The sequence below is a fragment of the Protomyctophum parallelum genome (genome assembly GCF_964188405.1).
Source record: "Protomyctophum parallelum genome assembly, chromosome: 1".
Taxonomy (NCBI): Eukaryota; Metazoa; Chordata; class Actinopteri; order Myctophiformes; family Myctophidae; genus Protomyctophum; species Protomyctophum parallelum.
This window is the reverse complement of record NC_139697.1, coordinates 90651357-90666855: the sequence shown is the minus strand read 5'-3', so window position 1 is coordinate 90666855 and position 15499 is coordinate 90651357. Positions and strand designations below refer to the sequence as shown.

Genomic DNA, 15499 nt, shown 5'->3' with positions numbered 1-15499 from the left:
TGCCTCAAATCATCCAATTGCCATCCAAGGCGTAAGAATAAATGGCACCCTTTTCAACCCTATTATAGCACCACCAGGAGGCCACAACCCGACCTGCCCTGTTGCCCCGAGGGGCACTTTATTTTTGGGTCTGCGACGCTAGGAAGTGGCTTCAACCACCATGGCATGAGTCATCACACAGGATGGACATTTTTATGAATTGAAAAGTGGAAGTTTCTCTGACAAGACAGAGAAGGACTCCGCTCCCTCAATTACATGAAATGAGTGGATAGACTGTAAGTTTGTACAGTAATGCATTCACTCCGACCACAAAAGCATTATACTGAAATCTTTAATTTCTCATTTCTGGCTGGATATCGATGGTCTACATTTTGTACAGCAGCTCCCAAGAGCTTTAATGGTTTATGCACTGTAGTGGAATCATGATGACATGAAACTACTGCACACTTTATTTTTTGTATCATTCTTTTACACTTGGTAGATACACTGTAATGTTTCTTGTACCTCTGTGGACACTGCTGCAGTGGAACGGGCCCCCGTAAAACAAACAGTAGCAAGTCGATAAAACAGGTACCGAGCATTAATCCCCCCACCCCCCTCACAATAAAAACATATATATATATATATATATTTATACATGAAGTATTTCCGACAGGTCAGCGGGCGTTCTGTGAGCGTAATGTGCACTGTGAGCTATGAGCATGCTGAGGGGGAGAATACAACTCTAGCAGCATGCAGTGCAGCCGTAACATAACATATAATCATTCCAGCAGAGTGGCTATGAGGCAACAGGGGAGAATGAATGAATGAGGGTCGAGTGGCCCCCATAATTCAAACTGCTTCCTCTCACCTCGCCCCTCCACTTTCCTTCTCATTCTCTCTCTCTCGGTCTGTCTCTCTCTCTCTCTCTCTCTCTCTCTCTCTCTCCCCCTCTCCCCCCCCCCCCCCCTTCCTATAATATATAGCTAAAGAACAGAACAGGAATTCATCATATTATGATGAATTACTGTTCTGTTCTTTAGCTACATAGAAATGTCAATTTGTATGTCTCTAAATGTTTGTATGTCTCTAAATGTTTTGATGAATTGAACAATGTGGACCCTGTTGTAAACAAGTGTAATGCTTAATTGGGTCGTCCACTCACAGTTAACAGTCTTTGTATTGAGTTTGTGCTTAAAATGTACTGTAAATTCTACAAACTGTTAATAAATATTTCAATCAATCAAAAAAATCTCTCTCTCTCCGTCTCTCTCTCTCATCTTCTTTTCTCCTTAGTCTCTCTCTCTCTCTCACTCCATCTCGCTGATCACAGTCGCTTTCCTCTCAGCCAGCATCTATGCCGACTTATCACTCACTCCCTCGTGCTCTCTTTCTCTCCCACCCTTTGTATCCATGTATCTCAGTCCATTGTAGTGTTTTCTTCTCTTATTCCAATGAATCCCCTCCCCCTTGTTCTATATCAGCCTCTCTCTCTCTGACCTTCAACATGAGCCCATAGAGAGCCAAGCATCTCGGAGGAGAGCTGTCCATCAACTGAGTGGACACACACACACACACACACACACACACACACACACACACACACACACACACACACACACACACACACACACACACACACACACACACACACACACGTCTAAAATGGGCATTAATATGTCCTATTCCAGAGGTGAATGTCCCTACCTCCTGTTTGTGGTGAAGCATGACGGTGTGAGCCTGCTCCACCACCTCGAACACCATGACGCTGCACAGCTCCCTCCGCACCGACATGGTCATGTTGGCGAAGGCCGGCAGCTGGTGCATGAACTCCAACAGCTGCTCTGTTAGAGGCCGAGACACAGACACAGAGGACGGAGTCAGACCATTTACAAGTTACCATTTTACTATTTAAAAAGAAAATAGCAGATCTACAAGCTCGCAGTGCGGCACTCGGTGTGGCGCTATGAGCTTGTAGATCTGCTATTTTTAAATAGCTAAAGCATAACATAATACTTAAAACACCAAAAGGGGTTCCCGCTATCTGGCTTAACCCAAAATGGGTGTTATAACCATTCTGGACGGGAACCCCTCTTGGGGTTCTGTACAGTATGTACAGTATTCAAAAATGTTTAAAAAAAGAAATACAATTTATTTATAATAAATAAAGTTTTTCAGAAAACTTAGGTCAGGATTTAGAAGCGTTTTTAGAATCGGCCTCAGTCCAAAATGGGTTAATCCAGAGCGATTTACAGTAACCAAGAACAACACATGGTAATACATCAAATGCATAGAAATAGTCATCAAGAATCATAAGCAAGATGAGAACCTAATATCTGTCTAACAGAATATATGTACAGTGAAGCTATGAGTATACACTATAGAGTGCTACAGTATGTCTACATAATATGCTATCTAAATGATATAAATTGAGCCTTGGCATACGTCTGTAAGGTCGTCGAGGCTAGTGCAAGCGCTAAGGGCTAAGATGGGGTCTGAAGAGGAGATTTTCAGAGAATGAGACAAAGACAGAAAGACAGAGACACACACAGAAAGAGAGAGACAAACTGAGAGACGCGCAGAAAGACAGAGGAAATAGTCGGAGAGAGTGAGAGAAACAGACAAATAGGGAAGCGGGAGAGAGAGGAAAGGGTCGATGAAAGTGACAGATGAAAAGGGAAGGGATATTGACGTAACAGTTAGACGTGCGTAATGGAATCAGAAAGATCATATTTCAAAGTGTCTGTTCGCCTACTCGGACCCCAAATAATAGCTAATCTAACGCCACAAAATGCTCTTATTCAAACTTTACCGGTCCGAGTTGGAGCAATAAGCAAGCCGGTACACACAGAGAGTTCAACGAGACACTATGGAGATGTTGCAGTGCAGGTAGATATATATCGGGGGTCAAGACACCTAAGCTAAGCTAGGAAGAAGCTCTCTATCTCTCCCCGTTCATCTTCCTCTCATTATCTCCGCCCATCGCCTCTCCATCCTTCCTCCCTGTGGTGGCCAAGAATGGTGTGATCTGCCTCCCGTCTACAGTAAGAGACTCGTTAAGGCCTTTCTTCACCGGGCATTCACGTCTGTGCCGTTCATTCACTTCTGTGTATGAGCCACCAAAGCTGCTGTTTTGTTACAAATTTTACTCGCGTTGAGCAATCAATGCTGATATTTTATTACAACCAAAAATCACCCGACCGTCCTATGAGCCACAAAGGCTGATATGTAGTTGCAAAAAGAAAAAAAGAAAGCCACCCGCTTCGCGGGGGCTTCAGAAACGTACTGGGCAAATGGAAAATCGACCCCGCATTCGGCGCTTGGCTGGTGTTAATTTCAGACGACGCTTCTTCTTGACCTCTCTTTGATTTAACTCTCTTTCGCATACCGGAATCAAAGTGATCGGTGTAGCATTCCGAAATTATTCAATGAATAAATGATGTTTCTTTGTTTGAGCCCCATTGCTTTGTGCTGATGTAATCCCAGTACATTCCGCCCGCCTGCCCGCACAATGCGTCGCGATGTGACGCATTGTATGCTTGTAGATTTTCTATCAGATATGACTAAAACTTAACGGATATTATTCAAAAGACTATGACTAAAACTAAATCCTAATTTGCTGTCAAAATCAAGCGCTGGCCATGAGGGAAGGAGAGAGACAGTCAGACCCAGACAAAAGCATACCCTACTGTACCTATGTCATCGTCGTTGCGGTCTTGCGGGTCTTTCTCTACATACCTATGTCATCGTCGTTGCGGTCTTGCGGGTCTTTCTCCAGACACTCTCGGACGAGGTCTCTGCCCAGCAGCGTGTCCGAGGCTCTCTCCAGGTCCTCGTCTTCCTCCTCGTCTTCCTCGCTGTCCACAGGGGCCTCGGGCAGCCCCGACAGGTCCACGTCTCCTAGGTCGCTCTCTGTAGCCTGGTGGGGGGGGACAGACGATGGTTAAGAGGGCGAGGAAACAATTCATGGGTCTGTTCGATTCGATGTCATCGTTCTCCAAGGCAGGGAAAGCAGACTCACAGTCTCACGCACACACGCACGCATGCATGCACGCAAGCACGCACGCACGCACGCACGCACACACAGAAGTGTGCACTGAAATGGGAAAAATAATAGGTAGAAAGCAGGCCTCCGAGCAAGCATTGAAGAAAAATTTTCACTTCCAGGAAAGGTGCCAAAAAACATCCATAAAGCCTCAGAAATGACACAAATTGTGAGTTGACTTTAAGGACACACAACAAGGCTCAGTATGTGGCTGGCTGGCTGGCTGGCTGGCTATGATGGCATAGAATGACAAGGATGACATCTGTAGGGGGACATTCTGTAGGACAGATCCATCTGTAGGGGGACATTCTGTAGGACAGATCCATCTGTAGGGGGACATTCTGTAGGACAGATCCATCTATAGGGGGACATTCTGTAGGACAGATCCATCTATAGGGGGACATTCTGTAGGACAGATCCATCTATAGGGGGACATTCTGTAGGACAGATCCATCTGTAGGGGGACATTCTGTAGGACAGATCCATCTGTAGGGGGACATTCTGTAGGACAGATCCATCTATAGGGGGACATTCTGTAGGACAGATCCATCTATAGGGGGACATTCTGTAGGACAGATCCATCTGTAGGGGGACATTCTGTAGGACAGATCCATCTATAGGGGGACATTCTGTAGGACAGATCCATCTATAGGGGGACATTCTGTAGGACAGATCCATCTGTAGGGGGACATTCTGTAGGACAGATCCATCTATAGGGGGACATTCTGTAGGACAGATCCATCTGTAGGGGGACATGCTGTAGGACAGATCCATCTATAGGGGGACATTCTGTAGGACAGATCCATCTGTAGGGGGACATTCTGTAGGACAGATCCATCTGTAGGGGGACATTCTGTAGGACAGATCCATCTATAGGGGGACATTCTGTAGGACAGATCCATCTATAGGGGGACATTCTGTAGGACAGATCCATCTATAGGGGGACATTCTGTAGGACAGATCCATCTGTAGGGGGACATTCTGTAGGACAGATCCATCTGTAGGGGGACATTCTGTAGGACAGATCCATCTGTAGGGGGACATTCTGTAGGACAGATCCATCTGTAGGGGGACATTCTGTAGGACAGATCCATCTATAGGGGGACATTCTGTAGGACAGATCCATCTGTAGGGGGACATTCTGTAGGACAGATCCATCTGTAGGGGGACATTCTGTAGGACAGATCCATCTGTAGGGGGACATTCTGTAGGACAGATCCATCTGTAGGGGGACATTCTGTAGGACAGATCCATCTATAGGGGGACATTCTGTAGGACAGATCCATCTATAGGGGGACATTCTGTAGGACAGATCCATCTGTAGGGGGACATTCTGTAGGACAGATCCATCTATAGGGGGACATTCTGTAGGACAGATCCATCTATAGGGGGACATTCTGTAGGACAGATCCATCTATAGGGGGACATTCTGTAGGACAGATCCATCTGTAGGGGGACATTCTGTAGGACAGATCCATCTGTAGGGGGACATTCTGTAGGACAGATCCATCTATAGGGGGACATTCTGTAGGACAGATCCATCTATAGGGGGACATTCTGTAGGACAGATCCATCTATAGGGGGACATTCTGTAGGACAGATCCATCTATAGGGGGACATTCTGTAGGACAGATCCATCTGTAGGGGGACATTCTGTAGGACAGATCCATCTATAGGGGGACATTCTGTAGGACAGATCCATCTATAGGGGGACATTCTGTAGGACAGATCCATCTGTAGGGGGACATTCTGTAGGACAGATCCATCTATAGGGGGACATTCTGTAGGACAGATCCATCTGTAGGGGGACATTCTGTAGGACAGATCCATCTATAGGGGGACATTCTGTAGGACAGATCCATCTGTAGGGGGACATTCTGTAGGACAGATCCCTGCGTTGGATTCAGTGGTGTAAAGTAACTTGGTATTTGTATTTTACTTGAGTATTTCCAGTTTATAGGCTACTTTTACTTCAACTCCACTACATCTCAGAGGCAAATATTGCACTTTTACTACCCTACATTTATTTGAAAACCTGAGTTACTAGTTACTTTGATTGTTATTACAAAACATACATTCACTTCAGCCCATTTCGTCCATTTGAAAATAGCTCAAAATATGTCACGGTGCGACGCATTGTGAGCTTGTAGATCAGCTATTTTCAAAATATTTGTATACATTTGAAAACTTGAAATCCGACATTCTGCATTGCGAGTACTTTCTACTTTTGGTACTCAAGTACATTTTGAATTCCAGACTTTTTCTTGTAACGGAGTACTTCGTTCTACTGTACATTGCCGTATTGATACTTTTACTGAAGTAAAACAATGTAGTCGTTTTTCCACCAGTGCAGATCACTGCGCATGTCAACACTATCTTGAGCCTTATTATTTTGACACTCCCTATACAATGGCAGCGCTTGCCAAAAAATAACAAAATAAATCAAACTTTACGGTTGAAATACATCATCCTCGAGTCGGCGGAAAGGGAATAAGAAAGCCCCATCTCATTTCAAAAGTGATACATAAACAAATAAATAAAAAATAAAACCTCTGCCAACCTACATGGACAGAACTGTCTGATTTCCCCATCTCCTCCCAGCATCAATATCATCGAAAACAAAACGGTGCAATAACCTCAGAGCAGACACCTGTGTCTGCTCTGAGCAAGACATCCCACCAAGCCAACTCTCCGTTCAAAACAATACAAACAAACATTCGCTGACAACCCCATTTTGAGCACGTCCACTGCTGAATCAACACAATGGCCAGTCTATCCTTTCCCTCCTCAGTGGGTTGCCCTGCAGTGAATTTGAACTTGCACGTGGGCATTGACCATTGGAATTATGCAGGAAGTGAAGAGGCCGATTCTTCACTTTCCCCAAATTTAAGCCGTTCATTTGTATTTTCGTCACGATCTGTAGTCACTGCCGAGGCCCCCTCAGGCTATCCAATCTGTAGTCACGGTCCCATAGCCTGGACGGACGGCGGGTGGAAATGTGGGTATGTTCTACGAATTGTCGAAATAGCTCGTAAATCGCCTATATTTGCTATTTGTCATGCGACAAAGCCTACGTGGCATTACATCTTTCTGTGATAATTCATATTTGCGTCTGTTTGGCAGCCAGATGGTGGCCGTGGTGCCAGGGGGACCTCGGAGGCTCTCCCACCAGCCAGGGAAGTGAACCCTCAACCCAGGAGGAGAGAGAGGAGCAGCTCTCCCCGTGGATGGAACAGACCATCTGCCCTCTCTTCTACGGCAGTGGTTTTCAAACCTATTTCATGTAAAGGTCCATTATTTATTCACCATTTGAGGCACGGACCGCCATTTGATTTATATGATGATTTATAGCCTCGCAGACCCACAGCGAAAGAATGTTGTGTTGTCGTTGGACACGGTTGGAGTTTGTTCACAATTCCATGCTGTATTGATGTTGGTACCATAGGAGAGATAACATGCAGACGTTGATCAAAATTATGATTATTTGACATGCTCTAATTGTGTAGACTACATGTAAATTAAGTAGCCTAATGCAGGTGTTTAAAATAACTCTTGAAGAGCGTAAAATGAAACCACTCTTACAAACTCTCCATCATTTATCTGGGGACCACCTGGAACCCCCTCAAGGACCACTGGTTGAGAACCACTGTTCTATACGGGAAACCTAGAACGGGCCAGAGACCAAAACAATGGCTTCCCCCTGGTCCGGCACCAAGGAGAATTTCACCATGTTTTATTCATTTCAGTGTGTTAGTTTTATCAAGAGAGCGTGTGGGTGGGGGTAGAAAAATACCCCATCATCACCATTATGCTGGCTTTGTTGTATTTGCTGAGGAAACAGCAGGAAAATATGGGCTGAGGGCAAAACCTCCTGAAAGTTTATTTAATTTTTATGAGGTCAGAGGCGACCACAAGGACCAGCAGGAGACAACTGCATGCTATGTTTGACTCATGTCATCCCTCCATGCATCCATCCATCCATCCATCCATCCATCCATGCATCCATCCATCCATGCATCCATCCATCCATCCATGCATCCATCCATGCATCCATCCATCCATCCATGCATCCATCCATCCATCCATCCATGCATCCATCCATCCATCCATGCATCCATCCATCCATCCATCCATCCATCCATCCATCCATCCATCCATGCATCCATCCATCCATCCATCCATGCATCCATGCATCCATCCATCCATCCATCCATCCATCCATGCATCCATCCATCCATCCATCCATCCATGCATCCATCCATCCATCCATCCATGCATGCATCCATCCATCCATCCATCCATCCATCCATCCATCCATCCATCCCCTCCAAGAACTAGACTAGCACAGGGGTTCTCAAATGTTTCCATGGCCAGGAGCCGCAAATAGCCAAAGCCTCGGGCGGCAGCCACGTATTGCAAAACATGTGCAATGGTTGGTCTCCCTGTTCTTCCATTTGGAAATTCAGACCATAGTGCCATGTTGAAATAATGTTCAAATAACTCCCATTCTGGGTTTGGCCATTTTAATTTAGACCAAATCTGACATGGAAGTGTCAAAATGCATCGCAAGTTGGCTTGCTATGGCTGTCACTGTCGTGGCAGACAATTTATTTTGGGGCAGGATCTTAGAATTTGACAGGAACCACAGAAGGCCAAATTAAGCTAGCACAGGGCATTCATGAATGGGATTGGACAAGCTATTACGACAAGCCGCTATGTCTGGCCCTTGGATGACTGCCTTAAAAACGGACAAGCCGCTCCATTCCACTGCGAGTCCATCCACTCACCATTTAATGAATGAGACTGGACAGGCCAGAATTGAATCCGTCCTTCCCGAAATAAACTCTGATGTCTCCGGGGTTTTTTTTCCTTCTTTTCCCCCCCTGTTTTCATCCTTCAGCTAATGGCTTTTTATTGTGTTAAAACACACACACACACACACACACACACACACACACACACACACACACACTGATGCATGAAGTGACAGTGATGATGTAATGATGCAATGAATTTGGGACCATGCACACAAGATAGGATCTTTTTGTGAAAAGGAGCTTGACGTGGACTCCATCCAAGGACAAAGAGAAAACACACACTTCCACAGTACTTTTACTTCTGCTCCACTACAAGTAAAATATCTGCAATATTGCTTGCTCTGGGTGGATCTTTGTTGGTTTGTAAAGTGTCTTGAGACAACTTGTTGTGATTTGACACTTTAATACAATTGAATTGAATTGAATCTCAGAGGCAAATATTGTACTTACTGCACTACATCTATTTGAAAACTTTAGTTACTTTAGTTAGAGAGAGTTACTAGTTACTTTGTAGATTTTAATTATTATTACAAGACACATTAACCACTATAAAACATTTGATCATTTGAAAATAGCTGATCTACAAGCTCTCTACAAGCATCTACATTCTACAAGCTCTCTACAAGCATCTACATTCTACAAGGGTTAGTGACCTACGTGGCCGGTTAAGACTGAGGTTAGGGTTAGCGACCTACGTGGCCGGTTAAGACTGAGGTTAGGCTTAGCGATCTCCGTGGCCGGTTAAGACTGAGGTTAGGGTTAGCGACCTACATGGCCGGTTAAGACTGAGGTTAGGCTTAGCGATCTCCGTGGCCGGTTAAGACTGAGGTTAGGCTTAGCGATCTCCGTGGCCGGTTAAGACTGAGGTTAGGGTTTGGGATAGTGTTGGTAAATCGGTCAGACTAACAGGAGGTCAGAACAATGACATGTTACCAGAGAAACAGTGCTATATGAGATAAAACCATACATACTGGAATTAAATGTCAGCTCTAAAGGTTGTGACATTCAAGTCTGTGTCTGAGTGGGTTGGGGTGTGTGTGTGTGTGTGCATGGTTGTTTTGTGTGTGTGCATGTGACAAGGTGTGTGTGTGTGTGTGTGTGTGTGTGTGTGCGAGAACCTGCGGTGTGTGCCACCTACAGATTATTGATTCCTGGCCCTTATTAAACACGGTACACACACTTCACGCGAGCCGTTAAATCCCCAGGCACGGCCGTCTATTGACTGGCTGGGAAATGTCACATAGAGGGTGGATTCCTGAGACCTGCAGGCCCCCATGACGCCACAGTTATTATAAACATCCACATTCATTAAGGCCCTATGCACAGTGACCTAGAGCACAGAGCCAAGTGTCAAATGCATAGTAAGCTGGCAATAGATGATGACCCGTAATGAATCAACATTTATTCAACCAAACGAGTTCATTGAAGAGCTACAGCCCCGTTTTGCTACGTGCCTTAATCACATCACAATGTGGTCTGGGAGGTGGACTACAACAGGACACTAATAGCGTCACATGCAATCCCCTCGGACGACATCAGAAGGCTCTGCTTTCACAGACCGCGTACGTATACGACCTTTTAAGGCCTACCTCACACCTGTGCTGCTGCAGCCATAGACGGAGTTGTTTGAATGGTGAGAGCTATCTTTGCTGCGTGTGACATTTGAAGAGAAGCATCACTGACAACAACCACCACAAACTGCATTTAAAGCATGACACTTTGGTAGAGCTGTGGGTTTAGACTTGGGATCCAGAACCGGGTTTGTTTTAGGAATAATGAGGGACCAGACCCATTTCCACCTCATTCGCATCGACGGTTCCCGCTAAACAAATCCCAAGATTCTCCACTGTGAAAAAAGTCTGTATTCTTTCTTCATTTTCACTGCAAGGCTTGCATTGACGTTATCTGCATGAATCGTCCATCGAACGAGGCTGTCAACCCTTCAGCGTGACGGCAATGTGGCGGAGGAGTCGAAAAAAGGCCAAAGTGTGGAATCGCATTTCTCTACGGAAGTTGAAGGCCGTGCAAATGTGCATGAAAGACCATCCTAACGTACACAGGTGATGAAAGACCATCCTAACGTACACAGGTGATCGGCTCGCATGTCAGATTTTGATAAAAAAACATCTCAAGCATAGAGGGAGGGAGACAGACATATAGTTACACAGACAGACAGACAGACAGACAGACAGACAGGTTCCCACCTGGTAGATGTCCGATAGGCTGCTGCTCCCAGAGTCGCTGGCAATGCTGCATCCTGATTGGCTGGGAGCCATGTGCGTCACCTGCTGATGGGCATGGTCTGTCAGGTGCATCTTATTGAGGTCGGCAGGAAGCTAAGCAGACAGACAGGAAGTGGGGAAGAGAGAGAGAGAGAGAGCGTGAGTTCAAGTTCAACAGAAATACATATCTGCACGCACGCACACACACACACAAATCGCACGCACACACCGCACGCACGCACCCAAACGCCTTTTTCCCTGACAGTCCGAAGCAATTTGGCAGCCTCTGACAGCTCATGCCGGTAGACCATTAACATGAAGGGAAGCTCCTTCAGACCACTGTAAATCACACGGCTGAGCTGAGCCGCCCGGCGGATGACATTATAGCAGTGAAAGTGAGGCAGGGAGGCTGCCTTTCACGCAGCGCTGAGGCCAGCTTAGCACACATACAGCTACAGGGAGGCTGCCTTTCACGCAGCGCTGAGGCCAGATTAGCACACATACAGCTACAGGGAGGCTGTCTTTCACACTGTGCTGAGGCCAGATTAGCACACATACAGCTACAGGGAGGCTGCCTTTCACACAGCGCTGAGGCCAGCGTAGCACACATACAGCTACAGGGAGGCTGCCTTTCACGCAGCGCTGAGGCCAGATTAGCACACATACAGCTACAGGGAGGCTGCCTTTCACGCAGCGCTGAGGCCAGATTAGCACACATACAGCTACAGGGAAGCTGCCTTTCACGCAGCGCTGAGGCCAGATTAGCACACATACAGCTACAGGGAGGCTGCCTTTCACGCAGCGCTGAGGCCAGCTTAGCACACATACAGCTACAGGGAGGCTGCCTTTCACGCAGCGCTGAGGCCAGATTAGCACACATACAGCTACAGGGAGGCTGCCTTTCACACTGTGCTGAGGCCAGCGTAGCACACATACAGCTACAGGGAGGCTGCCTTTCACACAGCGCTGAGGCCAGCGTAGCACACATACAGCTACAGGGAGGCTGCCTTTCACGCAGCGCTGAGGCCAGCGTAGCACACATACAGCTACAGGGAGGCTGCCTTTCACACAGCGCTGAGGCCAGCGTAGCACACATACAGCTACAGGGAGGCTGCCTTTCACGCAGCGCTGAGGCCAGCGTAGCACACATACAGCTACAGGGAGGCTGCCTTTCACACTGTGCTGAGGCCAGCGTAGCACACATACAGCTACAGGGAGGCTGTCTTTCACGCAGCGCTGAGGCCAGCGTAGCACACATACAGCTACAGGGAGGCTGCCTTTCACACTGCGCTGAGGCCAGCGTAGCACACATACAGCTACAGGGAGGCTGCCTTTCACGCTGTGCTGAGGCCAGCGTAGCACATGCACAGGTGCTCTCATGCCAGGTGCATGAGAGCACCTGGCCCTTCTAGACAACTCTCATTATACACACACATACTCCCTGGCTGTTAGATAACGTTGATTAGTCGCTGTCCAAAACTGTTTTACAGGAAATGTAAAAAAAACAAAAAAAAACAGGTATTGCATAGCCGGGTGGGGCATGGATCTCCAACTTCGGTGCTCTACAGCCTTTGCAGAGTTACTGACCAACTCTACAGTGTTCTTAATGGCATCCACAGCGTTCACACCAATTTACCATTTTAGCAAACACACTTATACAGAGTGACTTACAAGTGTGGAGTTCAAGGAAAACACCCGCAATAGTGCTTCAAATGAACCAGGATAGCTAGCGGGTAAAGAGCCAACCTACTGTAGCGTCTGTCCAAACAACAACACGCCATCATAACAACGTGCTGAATATTTGTGATCAAGCGAAACAATAATCAAACTAACAAAAAAAACACAAACAAGTAATCACGGTACATACAGTACATCTGCGTAGTATAACTAGCGTCAATCAAAAGGGTAAGAAGGAGGAGGGATTACAAGGAGGGGGTTGGACGCTAAAGAGGTGAACTTTCAGACAGACAGACTAGTGTTGATTTTGTCGACTAAAACTAAGACGAAAAATGTTCGGCGACTACCCTTTTTCATGGACGTAAAAACAAATAAAAATTAAGCTATGATGACTAAAACTATGACTAAATATTACCAAGGGAAGGCCTGCCAAAACATCATTTTAGTAGACTAAATCAACTGTAGATTTAGTCGACTAAAACCATAGTAACGCTAAAACATTTCAGATGACTAAAATATGACAAAATCTAAATGAATTTTTACTCAAAAGACTTTGCTGTCAACACTAAGACAGACAGACAGACACACACACACACACACACACACACACATGGTGGTGGTGCAACACTAAATCAACATCCTATTGTAACTGCCCCCAGACCTTACCAGTTTGCAGCGAGACAGAGTCAGGGTGAGAGAGCACGCTCTCCTGCGACGCCGGACAAGCCTACCGTCCACCTCCTCCATCACCCGATCATCATCACCGTCTATCTGCCACCCCTCCACACACACACGGCCAACATGCTACACTGGGGTTGTATAGAGCCAATGTGGTGCCACCATGCAATATTAAAGATGTTAAGTCTGGGGAGGGGCACTGTCTGCTCCCCCCCCCCCCCCCACACACACAGTCACACACCCCTTTCCCTGTTGTTGACCGTACCGTACATGCCCAACCAACCACTTAAGTGTGTGGAATTAAAGGAAGAGCAGGTTAGGGGGGTTGGCCAGTTATGCTTGACAAGGGCCTATACTGCATATTATTAACCACTTAAACCCTATATACTTCCATTGAGTGGGGTGCCCCAGGCACTGTCTCTCACTGTCTCTCGTTCTTCACCAAAAACACACCGAAAAGCTGATCTACACAAGCTCACACACACAGCATCTCATTGAGAGAAATAGCTACTGCCTTTGGCGAAATTGTCAAATATTTTCACCTGTAATGCCCAAAATAGGAACCTCAGGTTGAATGTCACTGAAGGTACACAGCAGCTGTGAAAATCAAGTCAACAAGCGTCCATGTGATGAATGGTGATTGTTTCAGAGCCAGCATGTGTGCACAGGGGGTCCATTGTACACACGCAGTTACATTAAGACATTCATTTTCACTATGTGCTTCATTTTCTGCAGAGCTGTGCAAGCAACATCTAAAGTTAGCCTCCGCTAACGAGTCGACCAATTAACAGCCAGGAGATTCATTTAGCACAAGCTGCAGGTATAAAGTAAACATCCCAGTAATAGGTTGGGCCAAATACACGCACGCACGCACACACACTACAGTAGCCACGGTCCACTCAGAATGGGCCTGTCCGAGTGTAAGGATGAATAATGTACAATCCATTTCTCATCTCTGTACATTCTCACACACACAGCTTGCCCCAGCACTTCTCTTCTGTCTCTGTGCCACCACACACACACACACGCACCTCCAACATTAGATTTGAATCTTGACACGTTTTTCTTGCATTAAAGTGAAATCCATTTTGCATCAGGTAGGACGGTGCAATGCAATGTCTGGCTCACTTAGTGTTGAGCCTAGGGCAAAGCAGGCTTCTCACACACACACACACACACACACACACACACACACACACACACACACACACACACACACACACACACACACACACACACACACACACACACACACACACACACACACACACACACACACACACACACACACACACACACACACACACACACACACACACACACACACCTAGGCAGTCAGGTGTAGCCAATTCTATTAGATAAAGGGAGAGAGGCATCAGAGGAAGACAAGCAACACAGAGAGTTTGTGTAGGAGATGAGAATAACGAGCTACGAGAGAATGAAGAGCTACAGAGAGAGAGAGAGAGAGAGAGAGAGAGAGACATAGGGATGAGAGAGAGAGATAGGCTACTGTAGATGAAATGATAAATGAATAAGAGAGAGTGCGCGAGCGATAGAAATATATAGATAAATCAATACGAGAGAGCGAGAGAGAGATTGGAAGAGAGATGGAGAGAGAGAGAGAGAGAGAGACCTCAGTCTCAGGTAAAGAGTCATTGATTTCTTTATGATGGATCAGTTTTCACAGGTGGCAGCGGCCAACCAATCTCTTTCTCCCAGCATGCACTGCACGCGTCCTACCGAACTACAGATGAAGAGACGGCAATGAGTGGATCAGTCTGCCAAACCCAACCACGTCTCTCACACACACACACACACACACACACACACACACACACACACACACACACACACACACACACACACACACACACACACACACACACACACACACACACACACACACACACACACACACACACACACACACACACACACACACACACACACAGTTCAATGAGTGGATCAGTCTGCCAAACCCAACCATGTCTCACACACAATAAACAGAGGGATTATTATTATTGAGACACAGCTGATCATATGGAGCAAACAGGTATGGGGTCAGGGCTGATGATGATGTG

At 46.3% G+C, this 15499-nt stretch overlaps 1 protein-coding gene across 1 annotated transcript in view; it reads right to left on the bottom strand.

Moving 5' to 3' along the window:
• Positions 1–15499, bottom strand: part of LOC310855471 (rap guanine nucleotide exchange factor 6-like) — a 210267-nt gene that overhangs the window by 65926 nt on the left and 128842 nt on the right. The window contains 3 exon segments of the mRNA XM_083760492.1: positions 1687–1823; positions 3718–3898; positions 11046–11177. Coding sequence (XP_083616618.1) covers positions 1687–1823; positions 3718–3898; positions 11046–11177 — 450 coding nt within the window.